The sequence below is a fragment of the Helianthus annuus genome, chromosome 1 (assembly GCF_002127325.2).
Source record: "Helianthus annuus cultivar XRQ/B chromosome 1, HanXRQr2.0-SUNRISE, whole genome shotgun sequence".
In the NCBI taxonomy this organism is placed as follows: domain Eukaryota; kingdom Viridiplantae; phylum Streptophyta; class Magnoliopsida; order Asterales; family Asteraceae; genus Helianthus; species Helianthus annuus.
The window spans coordinates 142,155,774-142,171,633 of record NC_035433.2 but is presented as its reverse complement, the minus strand read 5'-3'; the positions used below and the strand labels follow the sequence as shown (position 1 = coordinate 142,171,633).

The 15,860-nt window shown below is 34.2% G+C and overlaps 1 protein-coding gene across 2 annotated transcripts; it reads right to left on the bottom strand.

Moving 5' to 3' along the window:
• Window positions 1-3,230: 3,230 nt before the first annotated feature.
• Window positions 3,231-15,777, bottom strand: LOC110882272 (enolase). Of its 2 annotated transcripts, XM_035975826.1 has the most exons (18): window positions 14,650-15,777; window positions 11,084-11,181; window positions 10,889-10,952; window positions 9,904-9,968; window positions 9,763-9,810; window positions 9,527-9,613; window positions 9,359-9,439; window positions 8,474-8,575; window positions 8,321-8,401; window positions 8,167-8,241; window positions 8,010-8,072; window positions 7,220-7,297; window positions 6,604-6,798; window positions 6,434-6,484; window positions 4,908-4,996; window positions 4,452-4,503; window positions 4,298-4,354; window positions 3,231-3,507 (listed from the first exon to the last, which is right to left on the bottom strand). In XM_035975826.1, the coding sequence occupies exons 2-18, from the start codon at window positions 11,147-11,149 to the stop codon at window positions 3,427-3,429; spliced, it is 1,335 nt and encodes a 444-aa protein (XP_035831719.1). In that variant the 5' UTR covers window positions 11,150-11,181; window positions 14,650-15,777; the 3' UTR covers window positions 3,231-3,426. The 2 variants fall into 2 exon arrangements, with proteins under 2 accessions (XP_035831719.1, XP_021986031.1); XM_022130339.2 differs by lacking the exon at window positions 14,650-15,777 and having other exon boundaries at window positions 11,084-11,446.
• Window positions 15,778-15,860: the final 83 nt, after the last annotated feature.

Here is a 15,860-nt window from a genome sequence, read left to right as displayed (position 1 = left end):
CAAGATTGAAGATCCATTAACAAGAAGGATTTAAGTATACAATATATAATGTAATGAAAGAAACTACTGGCAACAATATATTGTTTTTACCCATTCAATGCACCAACCAAGACGGTTTCTCATCACCGGATCAAAGTTGTACCTATAATATATCACGGTTACCCATTGGCAACAGTGAAGTTTTGCAAAATTTTAAATCGGAACCAAAAAACTATATCATACCACCATAGACGGCTTCTCATCACCGGATCAAAGTTGTACCGACAAAAAAAACGCTGAATTTAAGATAAAAAATAAACGCGTTCGAAGTTGCATAAAGTGTATTCGTGGTCAACAAATACACTTTGTGAACCTGAACTGGTAAGCTGGTTTAAGGAGATGTGAACCTGAATTGGTAACAACCGGTTTAGGATTAAAAACACCGTTTTTTTTTCGGTTTAAACCGTTTTTTACAAACGAACCAGTCTTTAACCGGTTTCAAAGATCGAGATATTGAAGTGGTATCTGAACCATTGGGTCGAGTCAGTTTGAAACCGGTTTTTCAAACGGGTTATGTATCAAACGGGTCAAAATGGGTTCATCTCATACCATACTTTGTTATGACGTTTACGTTCGATATGGACCCAGTTTAGGGGTTTATTATCAACAAAATATTAACCAACTTCAACCTGTCGCTGATTAAATCTTCCACTCGCATTGAAAATATGAATTCGTTCCACACGTGAGAAAATTTTGCTATGTCGACCTCCTAATTTTAGTAGATATTAATGAAACGGAACTCCTGAAACATAGTTAATCAATCAAGAATTATGTAATCAATAAACCACATTCCACAATGTCGACCTCCTAATTTTAGTAGATATTAATGAAATCAAATGCTATAAGTAAGGCGCTTATAGAAATCGGAAGTTACCTCAGTCACAGCAATGAAAAGAACTTCCGTTGGTCCAATAAACTTGCATCAAAACAAAGAGTTTGATAAAGAGTTCCTGGAAAATAAACGGAACCCATTTATTGAATCGAAAACCAGAATTAAGTCAATTAAAATAAAAAATACATACCCCTTTTTTTATTTGAAATGAACATACTCCTTTTTTTCTTTGAAATGAAACCTCCTAATCCGAAAGCAAAGCGCTCCTGAAAACAAAACCGCATCATAAACATTATTGTGAAGTAGAATCTATTCAACAATCCATAACAAATCCCAAGCTGATGTATTCCAGTAATTGCCAAACATTCAAGCATCTGATTATTAGTCCAAAATTCTAGAATTATACTTAAATTCTTGATATCTAAACAAAAGGGGGCAAACCAGTAAGAATTCAAGACTTTCAAATACACCCTGTTCATTTCACTAATTCAACAGCTAAAGTACCCCATCCGCATCAAATCTCAAAAAAAAAAAAAATGATCATAAAAATACTTAGCAGATGCAAGACCAGCTATTAAAAACAGAGGTGTCCACCAGCCTCCTCTATTAAAATTAGAGATAAATATATTACTGACTATCCATGAATGAATAGCATAACTCAGTTGAAAGCTATATATAACTACCTCTTCCAGGAAGAACTTTCTAAACCTCTGCTAAAAATGAAGATCTATGAAACAAGACAACAAGATCAGTATGGAAGGATTAAAACTAACTATTTCATAAGACGTAAACATTAATCTTACCATAAGCGTATTCAAAAGGCCCTCCTCTTCATCAACAAATGAAAGGTCTCCATTTATGTATGCATCACCAAGACCTAAATCAGCTTCCGTAGCAATCTGAATAAATAACCGATGATAGAATAACATTTTAGACTGTTTATCTAATAAGAGGCATAATGTCTTGACAACTGCTTATAACAATCTCGATAAACATAGTTTGCGATGTAAAAACTGAGATAGAGCACTAATTGATACCTCGTTGACGACACCCGTCCCTGCCAACCACGAGTTTCATATCCAAAAACGTCACACGGAATGCATGGAATCGGAATCGCTTCCTCAAATCTCTGGTGCTTCCTCCATCTTTCCGGCAGCTCTTACACACCGTCAACAACCACCTCCCCTGCACTCGTGAGGGTTTTTGTAGGTCTCAATGATCGGTCTCAATATATGGAATCGGGAGGGTTTTTGTAGGTCTCAATGATCGGTCTCAATATATGGAAGGGGAGAGAATGTTTGAAGAGCGAGAGAGGAAGAGCGAGAGAGAAAGATGGAGGATCTTAGGGTTGCAAGGTCGTTGGATTGGGGGTGGAGATGAAGAAGGAGCGTTTGGAGCCGGAGGTTTGGAAGCGTGGGAGCCGGAAATGTTTCATGAGTTTTGGAAAAATGATCGGTCTTTATATATGGAATTTGGGGCATCAAGGTTCCAATACCAATATTACCCTTTAGTGTCTTAAAACTTTGGTAATTGTACCATTTCAACCCCTCTAAACATGCTTTATTTTCTTGTACATATTGTTGTAAAGTTTGTATGCATGTAAAATTACGATTGTGTACGTCACTTCTCCTTTTTATAATAATATAGATATAGATTACGATTGTGTACGTCACTTCTCCTTTTTATAATAATATAGATTATTATTGTTGGGTTTTTGGGCCATCAGAAAAGCCCAACACCTATATGGCCTATAACTTGTTTTCAAAGGTGAATAATAGGAAGAAAATGTTAGAGAATCTTTAGAAAGAAAAAAAAGGGAGGAAGTATTTTATTCACTTTCTTTATCCAACGGTCGTTTTGTGTTAATCACGTCCAGAAGTTGGATTTTATAGGCACAATTCGCAATTACAAATTTGTTGGCGACATCTCTTTATTTTGTCTTTGTTTTGATTCCATATGCTTGAAGTGGTTGATTCCAAGCATATGATGTTTGTTGCATGCCTCTAATATAGGTAGAGAAGACTTTGTATTGCTCTAATTTTGTAATAGTGGATTTGCAGCAGCTCTAGTAGCCCTGTGGTTTTTACTCTCGTTTTGAAAGTTTTTCAAACTAAAATTTGGTGTCTTTTTATTATTGTTCTCGGGTTGTGTAAACTATAGTCTGTATTCTCTATTTGTTTGCATCTTCATAGATTCATTCAAATTTGGGAAAAAATTGGCCAAACGAAGATTGCTTCCGCGCTTTGTTTACCGTTTATAACCGGGTTTCGCGTTTTTCCCATCAATTAACTCACAAAAATCTTTTATACTTTGTATATATATGAGTTAACTAGTTACTAATCTCACACGATCATCATGATTAAAATAAAAAGCCATAGCAAGTGTTGTAAGGAACTTTGTGAAGGCTAGCTAGAGACAACACATACCATGGACCAAAATGATTAATTACCACAAAACAAAATCCACTTTAAACTTTAAAGATACAATTATTATGAGGAAAAGGTCTACTTTTTCTCTTCCCTTGAGTTTTTATTTCAACCGTATTCAACGTAAATCTAGTAGGGCTCTACAGGCTTTCTGAAGTTGGCTCCAGCATACACTGCTTCTGACCCGAGTTCTTCTTCAATCCTCAAGAGCTGAACACAAATTAATCAAGTCAAAGTCAAGTCAAAGAATCATATCCAACGGGTTGACCAGTTTTAACGAAAATTTTGGGCCAACATAACTACGGTTTTAGAAAATGAAAAACCAAAGTGGTCAGGTTGGATGGGTCCAGTTGTTCGGTTTTGATGTTTGAACCCTTTTTTTGTCTCTCAAAATTACTAGGTTTGTATTAAACATTGAATATGATAAAGTGGTTAATCACTATAAGATCGTGGTTTTTGGCGTGGAGGCCTCAACCAAGCCACTACACCACCCCGTTGGCGTTTTGGCTGGCGTGGAGGGAAGGGCGGCATGTTTTCCACCGGCCTGGAGGTTGGGTGATGAGTGATGTTGATGCTTCTCATTGGGTGGTGGGGTTTTTTTATTGATTTTCTTTGTTTTTTAAATTTAAAATAATTATTAAAGTGTATGTCACCTGTCCCACCACGCCCCATCCCACCCCGCGCTTTTTGGTACCAGGCCACTTTTCTGACAGGTGCTTACGTGTCATCAACGTGTCGAATAACACCCTATTTTCAAACCCCTCTACACCGTATAGAGTCTAATACATAAACATGACTGCATATTTTAATTTTAAATATGAAAAAATATATATAAACAATAAAGGTTAAATGGACTACAGGTTTCAAACCGGAGTACCCAACCAAACTGTGAAACTGAACCGTTGGGATCTCAAACAGTCAAACTGCCCGTATTGCTTCGGTTTGGACGGTTTAGTTGGTTTCAACAGTTTTAAAAACGTATCGACGAGTCGGGACCCACCTGATTGTACTTGGCAAGACGTTCTGATCTGCATGGGGCTCCAGTCTTGATTTGGCCCTGATAAGTTAAATATTTTTGTATAGTTATTATCAGTTTATTTATTATTATTTTTTATATATGTTTATATACACATATAAATATAATCAATTATTACCGTTGCTAAACCAACAGAGAGATCAGCAATGAATGTGTCTTCTGTTTCCCCACTGTGACAACAATATAAAATTATTATTTAATATAAAAATGGAGCTAGAAAAACAACTGAAAATGCATATAATATATAAATAATAGAGTAAATTACGTTTTTGGCCCCTGTGGTTATATCACTTTTACTATATTAGCCCAAAATAAGAATTTTTAACATATTTGCCCCCATGGTCTCTATAACTAACCATTTTGGCCCCTAAGTCTAACCATTTTAGCCCTCATGGTCTCTATAACTAACCATTTTGGCCCGCATGATCTCTAGACTTAGGGGCCAAAATGGTTAGTTATAGAAACCATGGGGGCAGATATGTTAAAAATTCTTATTTGGAGCTAATATAGTAAAAGTGGTATAACCACAGGGGCCAAAAACGTAATTTACTCTATATAATATATATTTATATACCTGCGATGACTGGCCATAACGCCCCAACCAGCATGCTTTGACATTTTCACAGCTTCAATGCTCTCAGTTACAGATCCAATTTGGTTAACCTATGATTACAAAACATTATGAGAACAATCAAATATCTATTTTGCGGCCTCAAATTTCTGGTACATGATTAAGCAGATGCGTAATGAGCGGGTCAGATGAGTTGGGTAACGGGTTGAAAGGCATTCGAAAAAAAAAACATGCAAAAACAACAAGGTTTTGTGCATTGAAAATACAAGAAAAGCATGAATAAAAAACATTCTAGCTGGTTGATTTTCTTGTTCGAGTAAAGTACACCGATGGTCCCTGTGGTTTACCAAAATTTTGACTTTGGTCCCTAGTTTTTCAAAAGTACACAGATGGTCCCTGTAGTTTTTATTTTGTAACACATTTAGTTCCCAAATTTTTCCAAAAGTACATGGATGGTCCTTGTGGTTTGCACTTTGTAACACATTTAGTCCTTAACTTATACATGCTGAAACCTTTAGATTTGTTGGCTAGGGATTCAATGCGTTACAAAATGCAAACCACAAGGACCATCCATGTACTTTTGGAAATATAGGGACCAAATCCAAAATTTTGATAAACCGCAGTCCACAAGGACCATCTATGCACTTTACTCTTCTTGTTTTAATATTAAATTTCAAATTTTTAAAAATTAATATTAAAATTTTGAATTTGGTCCCTAGTTTTTCAAAAGTACACAACTGGTCCCTGTAGTTTGAATTTTGTAATGCATTTAGTCCCCAACTTTTTCCAAAAGTACATGGATGGTCCTTGTGGTTTGCACTTTGTAACACATTTAGTCCTTAACTGAGACATGCTAAAACCTTTAGATTTGTTGGCTAGGGATCAAATGCGTTACAAAGTGCAAACCAGAGGGACCATATGTGTACTTATGGAAATATAGGAACCAAATCCAAAATTTTGATAAACCGCAGGGACCATATGTGTACTTTACTCTTCTTGTTTTAATATTAAATTTCAATTTTTAAAAAATTAATATTAAAATTTTGAATTTGGTCCCTAGTTTTTCAAAAGTACACAGCTGGTCCCTGTAGTTTGAATTTTGTAACGCATTTAGTCCCCAACTTTTTTCCTATAGTACATGGATGGTCCTTGTGGTTTGCACTTTGTAACACATTTAGTCCTTAACTTAGACATGCTGAAACCTTTAGATTTGTTGGCTAGGGATCAAATGCATTACAAAGTGCAAACCAGAAGGACCATATGTGTACTTATGAAAATATAGGGACCAAATCCAAAATTTAGGTAAACCAAAGGGACCATATGTGTACTTTACTCTTCTTGTTTTAATACTAAATTTCATTTTTTTTAAATTATCAAGTTGGTCAGGTCAAGCCATAGGGACAATTAACCAAACATGCTAACTGTGTTGACCCGCTTATGACCCGAACCCGTTTAGCCACCTTTACACTATTATCAGTTTGACCCGTTAGAGGAAACAATAACCCGAATCAACTAAATCTAACCCATACCTTGAGGAGAAGGGCGTTACATGTCTTCTCGCTGATCGCCTTCTTAACTCTCTGAAAATCACAATTTGGATAGCGAATAAATCTTATTTTTGGTCAAATGGTCAACGGTTATTGAAACACAATAAATCCAGAATTCGGGTTCTGATAGTTTGAAAAACGATAAATCTAACCGTTGGATTAGTGACCAAAAGATCATCACCGACAATCTGCACTTGATCACCACATTCTGCAGTCATCTTGCCATAATGCTCCCAATCATCTTGGTCAAACGGGTCTTCAATCGACACAATAGGGTACTCGCTCACAAACGATTTATAGAGATCTTTGAGCTGCACTCCGGATATTTTTTGAGACCCGTTGTTGTTCTACGTAAAGGGATCAATGAAACAAACATGTATCAGAGTGCAATTATGAAGAAAAAATATCCATTATTAAATAGGAATAATGGAATTTAATAATTCCAACTTTCACCAGTTGGCCGGCAACGGACCTAACTTCAAAAATAGCCACTGGCGGTCCCAACTTTTGACATTTTGTAAAACATTGGACCCTTGCTAACAGGATGTTAGTGGTGCCCGCCAGTGGTCCAATGTTTGAAGTTGGGACCACCCTCTCCTACTATCCCAGCAAGGGTCCAATGTTTTACAAAATGTCAAAAGTTGGGACCGCCAGTGGTTATTTTTGAAGTTGGGTCCGTTGTCGGCCAACTGGTGAAAGTTGGGATTATTAAATTCCATTATTCCTATTAAATAAAAAATATATAATGAATACGGATGAGAAACGCACCTCTTCCTTGAAGTTTAAATCATAGGTCTTGTCTTTTCCGTAGAATTCAGATGCAGCAACATCCATTCCAATGACAACCTACACGAATGTAATGTTAAGAAGATGGTAAATGGGTGGGTTGAGTAACGGGTCAATATCGGTAATCCTTTTAAATGGGTCAAAAGTACACTTTGGGCAACTTCAACCCGTTTAATGCGTTTCCTTCTTAGTTTTTTTTTTTTTTTTAATTTAGAGTAAAATACCATTTTCGTCCCTTAGATTTGACCATTTTTGCGTCTTTCGTCCAAAGGTTTGCTTTTCCGCATATGTATCCAAAAGGTTTAACATCTTGCCATTTTCATCCGACACAATAACTCCAATCATGTTTTAACGATAAGTCAGGGGTATTTTTGTCCTTTTTACCTATTTGTTAATGTTTATAAGAAAAGTCATAACTAGAAAGTTAACATAGGTGTATCTTTATTTCTTAATAGTTTTTTTTTTTTTTTTATTTTGATAAAAAAATGTCTAGAAAGATGGAAACACCCCTCGTTTAATGGAGAAAACTGGATGGAGTTAACGAGTCCGATGAAATGGCAAGATTTCAAACCTTTTGGATCCAGATGCGGAAAAACAAACCTTTGGACGAAAGTCGCAAAAGCGGCCAAACCTCAGGGACGAAAATGGCATTTTACTCTTAAATTTATTTTGGTATTTTAACCCTCAAAGTATAAAAAATAGCCGTAAGATTTAAAAAAAATATCATTGATCCAAGGAAACTAATGCAAATGAGTGGTTTTAGCGTAATCACCTTTCCTGTGTAACCAGCTTGAGCAATGGCTGTCTTGAGCAACTCGAGGCCCTCTTTGTTTTCCTAAATTTCAAGACGACAATATCGTGTTAAACGACGATCAAGAAACCGAAACTAAATGGCACAATGATATATGACAAATTAAAACCATAATTACCTGAATATTAGGGGCGAAACCACCTTCATCGCCAACGTTGGTTGCATCCTGACCATATTTCTTCTTAATAACAGACTGCAAACGCGTGCGAAAGATTAACAATCACAAACAAAGGTGCAGATTTAAACATTTCAAGAAATATGCTTCAACCCACCTTTAAATTATGATATACTTCAACGCCCATCTTCATGGCTTCCGTAAAACTCGAAGCACCAGTAGGAAGAATCATGAATTCCTAAAAAGACGCAACTCAATATCAAGAAACGTTAAGTATATCGAAAAGTGCGTATGTAATAAAGACTTATACCTGCATAGCAAGCTTGTTTCCAGCATGTGATCCGCCGTTAATAACGTTGAATGCTGGTACTGGTAATACTAACTTCTTGTTGCCCGCCAAGTTTGCAATATGCTGCACAAAGTTTCCAAACCAAACACATCAATATATATATATACATATATATATGACATTGATATGAGCAAAGATTCTTTATAACATACTAGTATTAAGCCCCTGCGTTGCAGCGGTTGTCATAAAACTGTGTTAAGTAGTAGCAATACTATACCATTGTCAGCGACCACCAACAGTGGAAAAGCTCGTAAAAACAAAACAAATAAAAACGGGAAAAAATAACGCCGAGCGAAAAGCAGACGTAAAATCTTTGAATCACGTACGCTCGTTGCTGAGAAATTAAACCGAAACGTAAAAAATAGAAATAATAACTAAGTCCATCCAGGACCCACTTGTTGGACGAACTTGTCAAACGCAGAAAAATAGATGTGACGCGACGGGCCAGTCAAACGGGAAAAAAATATACGAAAAAATGTTGAACCCCACACGCACGTTGCGGTGCGTTAACTCACAAAATTTACAATGAAACGAAAAACTTCAGAAAGACGAAAAGTATGGTGGACTAAAATTGAAAATAAAAAAGAGTTGGGATTAAATTGCAAAAGATGAAAAACTTTGGGTTAAAAGTAAAAAAACAATGGGTCTAAATTGCAAAATTGAAGTTATTTATTAATTTTAGATAAAGACAAGGATAAAAATAAGTGATATCTATATATTGGTTATTAACTAAAATTAATATTAAAAGAAATTTATTAAACAAATATAAATAAAATTTATGAGGTTGAAGGAGAGAATGAGATATGTGGCATTATTTGGAGTCTTTTATTATAAGTTAGATGTTACCTTGTAAAGAGGAATGTTTTTGACACTCGCTCCCGCTTTGCAGACTGCAAGAGACACCGCCAGAATGGCATTTGCGCCAAGCTAAACAACAAAGTGATTCATTCGTAAGTATGATTAATGTCGAATTTTGTGCAAGAAAAGAAATCGATTTAACGTTTGGAACTATACCTTTTGCTTGCACCAACCCCACTCGTTCTTGGTTCCATCTAGTTCTTGAACCATGAAATTGTCGATACCAGTTTGATCAGTCGGGTCCTGTAAAATAATAATTTAAATAAACACGCATTCGAATCATGCACATTATATGATCCAAAACATTGGTTTTTATGGTCCTTAAAGCGGAAAATAACAACAATGAAATTGATATCAAGGGATAACTTAAGGCTGATGAAAGTGAAACAAACCTTGCCGGCAATAGCAGGGCCGATAATAGTGTTCACGTTGGACACCGCCTGATCATAGAACGTAAAATAAACTTAAATTAGCATCATGAGGCGTGTAGTAAACTTAAACCGAAACCGTAATCCAGAAGGGTGTTAACTCACCTTGGAGACACCTTTTCCTAAGTAATCTGAGCCTCCATCTCTTAGTTCTAGTGCTTCATAGACACCTACAGGACAAGAATTATATGCATAGCTTATTCTGATGTTAAAAATTCTAGAAAAATATTATGGTTGCTTACAAATTATACAAATTAAATGTATGAATGCTACAATCAATATAAATATATCAGAAGGCTATAGTATACCCATACCATCAATATAAAAAAAAAAAAAAAAAAAAAAAAAAAAAAAACTTTTGACCATATGCAGTGCTTGACTTTTTTTATAAAAAAAAAAATCTTTTAGATGTTTATAAAAATTCTTTACAAATTTCATAATTTTTCCATTTTTTTTAAAGTTCACGAATTTAAAAAGAAATCCCTAAACTATACCACCAATGTAAAAAAAAAATCTTTTGACCATATGCAGATTGCAGTGCATGACTTTAAAAAGAAAAAACTTTTAGATGTTTATAAAAATTCTTTACAAATTTCATAAATTTTCCATTTTTTTTTAAAGTTCACAAATTTAAAAAGAAATCCCTAAACGATACCAACAATGTAAAAAAAAATCTTTTAGATGTTTATAAAAATTCTTTACAAGTTTCATAAATCTTCCAATTTTTTTTTAAAAGTTCACAAATTTAAAAAGAAATCCCTAAACGAAATATACAAATTTCACAAACTCTTATAAATACATACAAAGTTTTTACAAATTTCACAAAAATCTTAGAAAAAAAAAATCAAACTAATTAAAATTTATTTAAAAAAAGGAAAAGAAAAGGGGAAAAAGTTAAAAGGGCCCACGTTTTGCGTGTGCAAGCCCCTCGTTCCCCACAAACACATTGGCCAAAAACGTCTATAGACAGACTTGCGAGCGTCTAAGAGTCTCTCGTCTATATGTCTATGGAACCCGCAAATGAACCCACATTTGCGGGTTCTCTAACTGTCATAACAGTTTTTTTTTCCATTAGAGAAAGAGATCTTACCGGTGGACGCCCCACTAGGAACAGCTGCACGGGCCCATGTACCATTTGCTAGAATAACATCAACCTATAACAAACAAAAAATAACATCCAACTTTAAATAAAACAATCATATAACAATTCAAATCAATAATAAACACTGTTTCTAACGTATAATTTAATATGGATCTATGAAAATGAACAACGAAAGAAACATACCTCGACGGTTGGATTGCCTCTGCTGTCGAAGATTTGTCGAGCCATTACTGATTTGATTGTGGCCATTATGCTTGTTGGTTGAGATTGAGATGCAGAAACTGATCAAAAGTGAGAAATTGGAGTGATGTAGATGGAGGTATGCCATGTATTTGTAGGGGGTTGAGGTATTTATAGGCCTCCGGTTTTCTTGGTGAAAAAGTCGCCATAACTACAAATACTCATTTCCAAATAAAACATGTTTTTTTTATTATCTTAAAAATAGCTACTTGTTACCGTGCTAACTGAACGATGATCAAAACCGGGGAAAACATAAAAAAAAAATATATGAATTAATAACACTAAGTGATCAACTGAAAACACACATAAAAATAAGAACGGAAATATAGTATATTTGCCCCGACGGAACTCTGGAAAAAAATCTACATCGAAACGTAAACTAATTTGTATTTAAACCGACGTGTACATAAAAGAAAACATGTAAAACTCTATGGAGTAAAAATGATATTTTACACAGTTTTTGAAAAGGTTAGAGGCTATAAGTATGAATGTTAAAAGTTAAAGTAAAACTAATAAACCCCAAAAAAAGAAAAAAAAAATAGGCACTATTCATTGGTATGCTATATACAAGGAGGAGTAATGAATTTTAATAATACTAACTATGTCCCAATTTCAAAAATAACACCTTTTTATATATTGTAAACTAGTGGATCTTTACTAAACCAAAAACGATAAGTGGACAAAAAGGAATTAAGGTTCTGTTAGTAAATGTCTATTAGTTTACAATATGTGAAAAGATGAGACCACCACTGGTTATTTTTGAAGTTGAGACAATTGCCGGCCAATGACTAATAGTTTGGATTATTAAAATCCATTATTCCTATATATAATATAATCAATGGTGTACTTCACAACAACGAGGTTGAGAGTTCAAAGGATGTGATTTGCATGTTATACCAGATGTGATTTATGAAACGAGTGTATAATCATTCAAGAGTACTTACAACCTAAGTTTTAGTTTGGGAGCCTTATCTGGGTACTAAGGATGAGGTCGGGCGAGTTATGTGAGTGTAGGGAGCAGTGGTGGAGCTTGATCAAAAGTTTCGAGAGGGCGGAAAGTCATGGGACCCAATTTATATATTGTATAACTAGGTTATAACCCGTGAATACTCACGGGTCGGATATTTAAATTTTTTAAACACAACTGTATATATATTTTAATAATGAATAATGCGTGACTAATAAGGTATATTAATTAAACGTTAACGTCTTCAAAATTAAAAATAATTTTCAAATATAGATTAGTTGGACAACTAAATTTAAAGCTAAATGCAACTCTACTTTTATTCAAAATTTTATGAGTTGCTGGAAGCATCTCTTCTCTTGACATAAGGTGCTTCTAATATGAGTTATCATACTAAAAGCATCTAATCATAATCAGTCTCATACTAAAAACGTGCAAAACGTTGGTTAAAGCCCAAAATCCAAACCTGTCACATCACTCGCCACATCAATACTCCCGTTATTTTAATAAAACGTTTAGGAGGATTTCTGCATTAAAATTACATTTCTAGTGACATTTGGTTTGATCCCTTCAGTTGCTTTATTGTCTAATTTTATCCGTTGGACCATTTTAGTAAAGAAAATATATAACCCGAATTGACCCACTCAAAAACCAAGACCCGTACCATTTAAGAATGGATAATAACCCTTCCATTCTATATATCAACGACTACATTTCCATTTATTCAGGTCATCCCACATTATAACACAGTTTCTCCTAAAGATTGAGACTGATCTATCAAGTCAAGAGTAGGTTGGCTAAAACAATAACAAAGCTTTATCCTAATCTATCAACGACAAATCAACCCAAAGGTAAACATTATTGTGAATTTCAACTATCAATAACAAAGCTTTATCCTAATATATCAAGTCAAGAGTAGGTTGATTAAAACAATAAGTAAACAAAATGCTTATTTCATAGTTATTGTAATAATGATTTGTTTTGTAATCATAAAGATTCTAAAACTGAAAAAAAAGGTTTACGGGTTAATCGCTACCCGACCCATTATCACATGTACAGGTTATCACCTGTAAATTTCACGGCATAGTTATCGATAGCGAATAGCAACAACGTACCTAGATGCTACGTCGCGTTAGCGATGAAATAGCGCCCGCTATTTCGTGTTAAGCAATATGGTAGTTAAAAATTTAAGGAAAAAATTACTTGTTCAAATAACAATTAAGGTGAAGCAGGGTCAGGAACGACGAATCTCTTTATGATAAACAGATCCGTTTTGCAAATAATTTTTTATATATATTTAATGTTTATTTTATACCTTTTTATACCAATGCAGAGAACTGCAACCTTCCAAAAAAAAATAGTATTTCATCATTACGGACAATCATGATTCATCTAATGGTTAACTTGTATCGAAGGGTGTTTGGATGTGCGTTTAAGCATCTTGTTATTAAAAGCACCCCTAAGTATGAGAAGCATATAAGGCTGTAATGTAAAGATGGTACCTTCTTTATCTTGTTTTCCTTGAAAGACGTCCCAAAAAAGAAGTAATTTAATTGTATCAACAAAACCATATTATTTACTTTGAAATATTCTGTACAAACGCATAGTTATTAAAGGCGCTCGCTATTAAACCCATAGTTATTAAAGGCGCTCGCTTCTTGCGCCTAGGTGCTCAGGCGAAGCATATTACTTTGATTCAAATTTATTACTATGTAAAAAGACATACGTCATCTCAAGTTATATAATTAATATCGAAGCAGTTTACTACAAACAATTTACCAAAAAAGGACACAGTTGAGGCCATGAGCATTGCATGCCTGTAGAAGAGTTATTATATCATGGCAGATTCAAACTAATGAAAGTTAAAACAAATTATTTTTACACATATTACTACTACAAAGTGTGGATGTCATGAAAGAACATAAGTTAATATATAAAATATATGCATGCTTATTTCTTACAACCCATATGTGCATTTCATACACCATATTCCACATCATGTGCCCTAAATATAAGAAACTCTTATGGTGTTAAAACTGAAGCTCCCACGTCTTGACCGTAATAGGAGTAAAGGGGCTTCCTTCATACAAATGTAGTATGAATATGGCATATTACTTTGGTAGCAACTAAACGACACACATCAAATCAAAATAATGGATAAATGAAGCCAAGAGATTGGTAAACATACCTGTTGGGTCCACATAAAAGTTGCAAACCAGAGACTCCCAATTAAATATAACCACAAACTTGAGAAAAAAAAAGTGATTCATTTATAGAGGTAGCAACCCATTTACACCAGAATGGTAAGTTCGAATTGTAGAATATTCATATAATGGTCCAAAACTTGTAAAACATAGTAACAACCTATTATCTAAATTAGCACAGCATATATTTAATATAATGGCAAGTTCGAACTGTAGAGTATTCATATAATGGTTGGAAAAATGTAACACATGAACAACAAATTACATTCTTTTTTCTCATACTATTCCCCAAATCTCAAATAAAAAACAAAACTGCTCAATACAGAACAATAGAAGGTTACCTAACTGAGCTTCATAAAAGTATACTTCCCATTCACAATTTTGCTAATATGAGGGACTGTCAAAAGACGTGACGGTGTTTGTCCAAAGTAAGCAACTTGATCTTCAACCGCATGCCGTTGGACCTTTTAACAGTTTTTATTAAAATTAATAAGAAGAAAAGGACACTTAAATCCAATAACCTTAAGAAACATCAAACAATATCTCCAAAATTAATAAGAAGAAAAGGACACTTAAATCCAATAACCTTAAGAAACATTAAACAAAGGACACTTAAGGTTATTGTGAATGGTCAAATTACGACTCACATCCACCAAATTCCTTCACCACCGCCATTTCGGTGGTCGACGAAAAAGCCGCCTCAGCCTGCCTGAACCAACTGATCACCAAATTTCAAACATCATCACCAAAAAAGGAAAAAAAAACAGATGATGTAGAGTTAGTTGCTACTACATGTAGGGTTCTGACAGTGAAAACAAAAATATATTGGGTAAAAACGAATGATGATAATAAAAAACAAATCCCGATTAAGAAATATATTAAATAGAATACAAGAATATACCAATTTCTTCATCATTTTTAGCTTCTTTCGCTTACGTATATAAAACTATATATAAAACGATGTATAAAACATATATTGGATTCAAAATTCTAAGAACATAAAGCATCAATTTGCCAATTACTAACTCCATGTATAGCTACTGTCATTTGTAGTCCTCTAACTATTTCCTACCTTAGAACCCCAAAGAGCAGAATGCATGTCTCCCTTATTCCACAATTTCAAAACCAAAAATAAGCTTTAATAGCATGAAACATCACTATTTGTAAACTCTATAAATGGTTGAAAAAGTGAAATCACCATTTATACACTGAGAAAAAAGATTGGACGACCTGAATTCATGAGAGCTCTAGACCGCGTATATACACGGTTTACCAAATGAAAATACCATAAATTTCTTGAAACTTTTAATACTTTATTAAGTTAATATAAAGCTGTAAACTATAACTAATTCAAATAAAATTCAAGAACGATAGATTAAGAAGAAGTTCTTACCCAAACATATTCAAATGTCACCCAAATCTCTAAGTCTTATCCAACAGTATAAACAAAAACACTGGCACACAATTAAAAAGAACAAAAATGAGCAAAATTGATTACCGAGAGAGTATGAGTAGAGGAAAGTCAAAATCCATAACTCCAAAATAAAAGACC

Bases quoted from the DNA above. Each gene is read 5' to 3' on its own strand.
- LOC110882272 (XM_035975826.1), bottom strand. From the start codon at position 11,149: ATGGCCACAATCAAATCAGTAATGGCTCGACAAATCTTCGACAGCAGA. The intron at 8,576-9,358 runs GTAACATCTAAC...AACTTTGTGCAG, and splicing joins AAAACATTCCTCTTTACAAG to CATATTGCAAACTTGGCGGG. The intron at 8,073-8,166 runs GTAATTATGGTT...CTTGAAATTTAG, and splicing joins GTTTCGCCCCTAATATTCAG to GAAAACAAAGAGGGCCTCGA.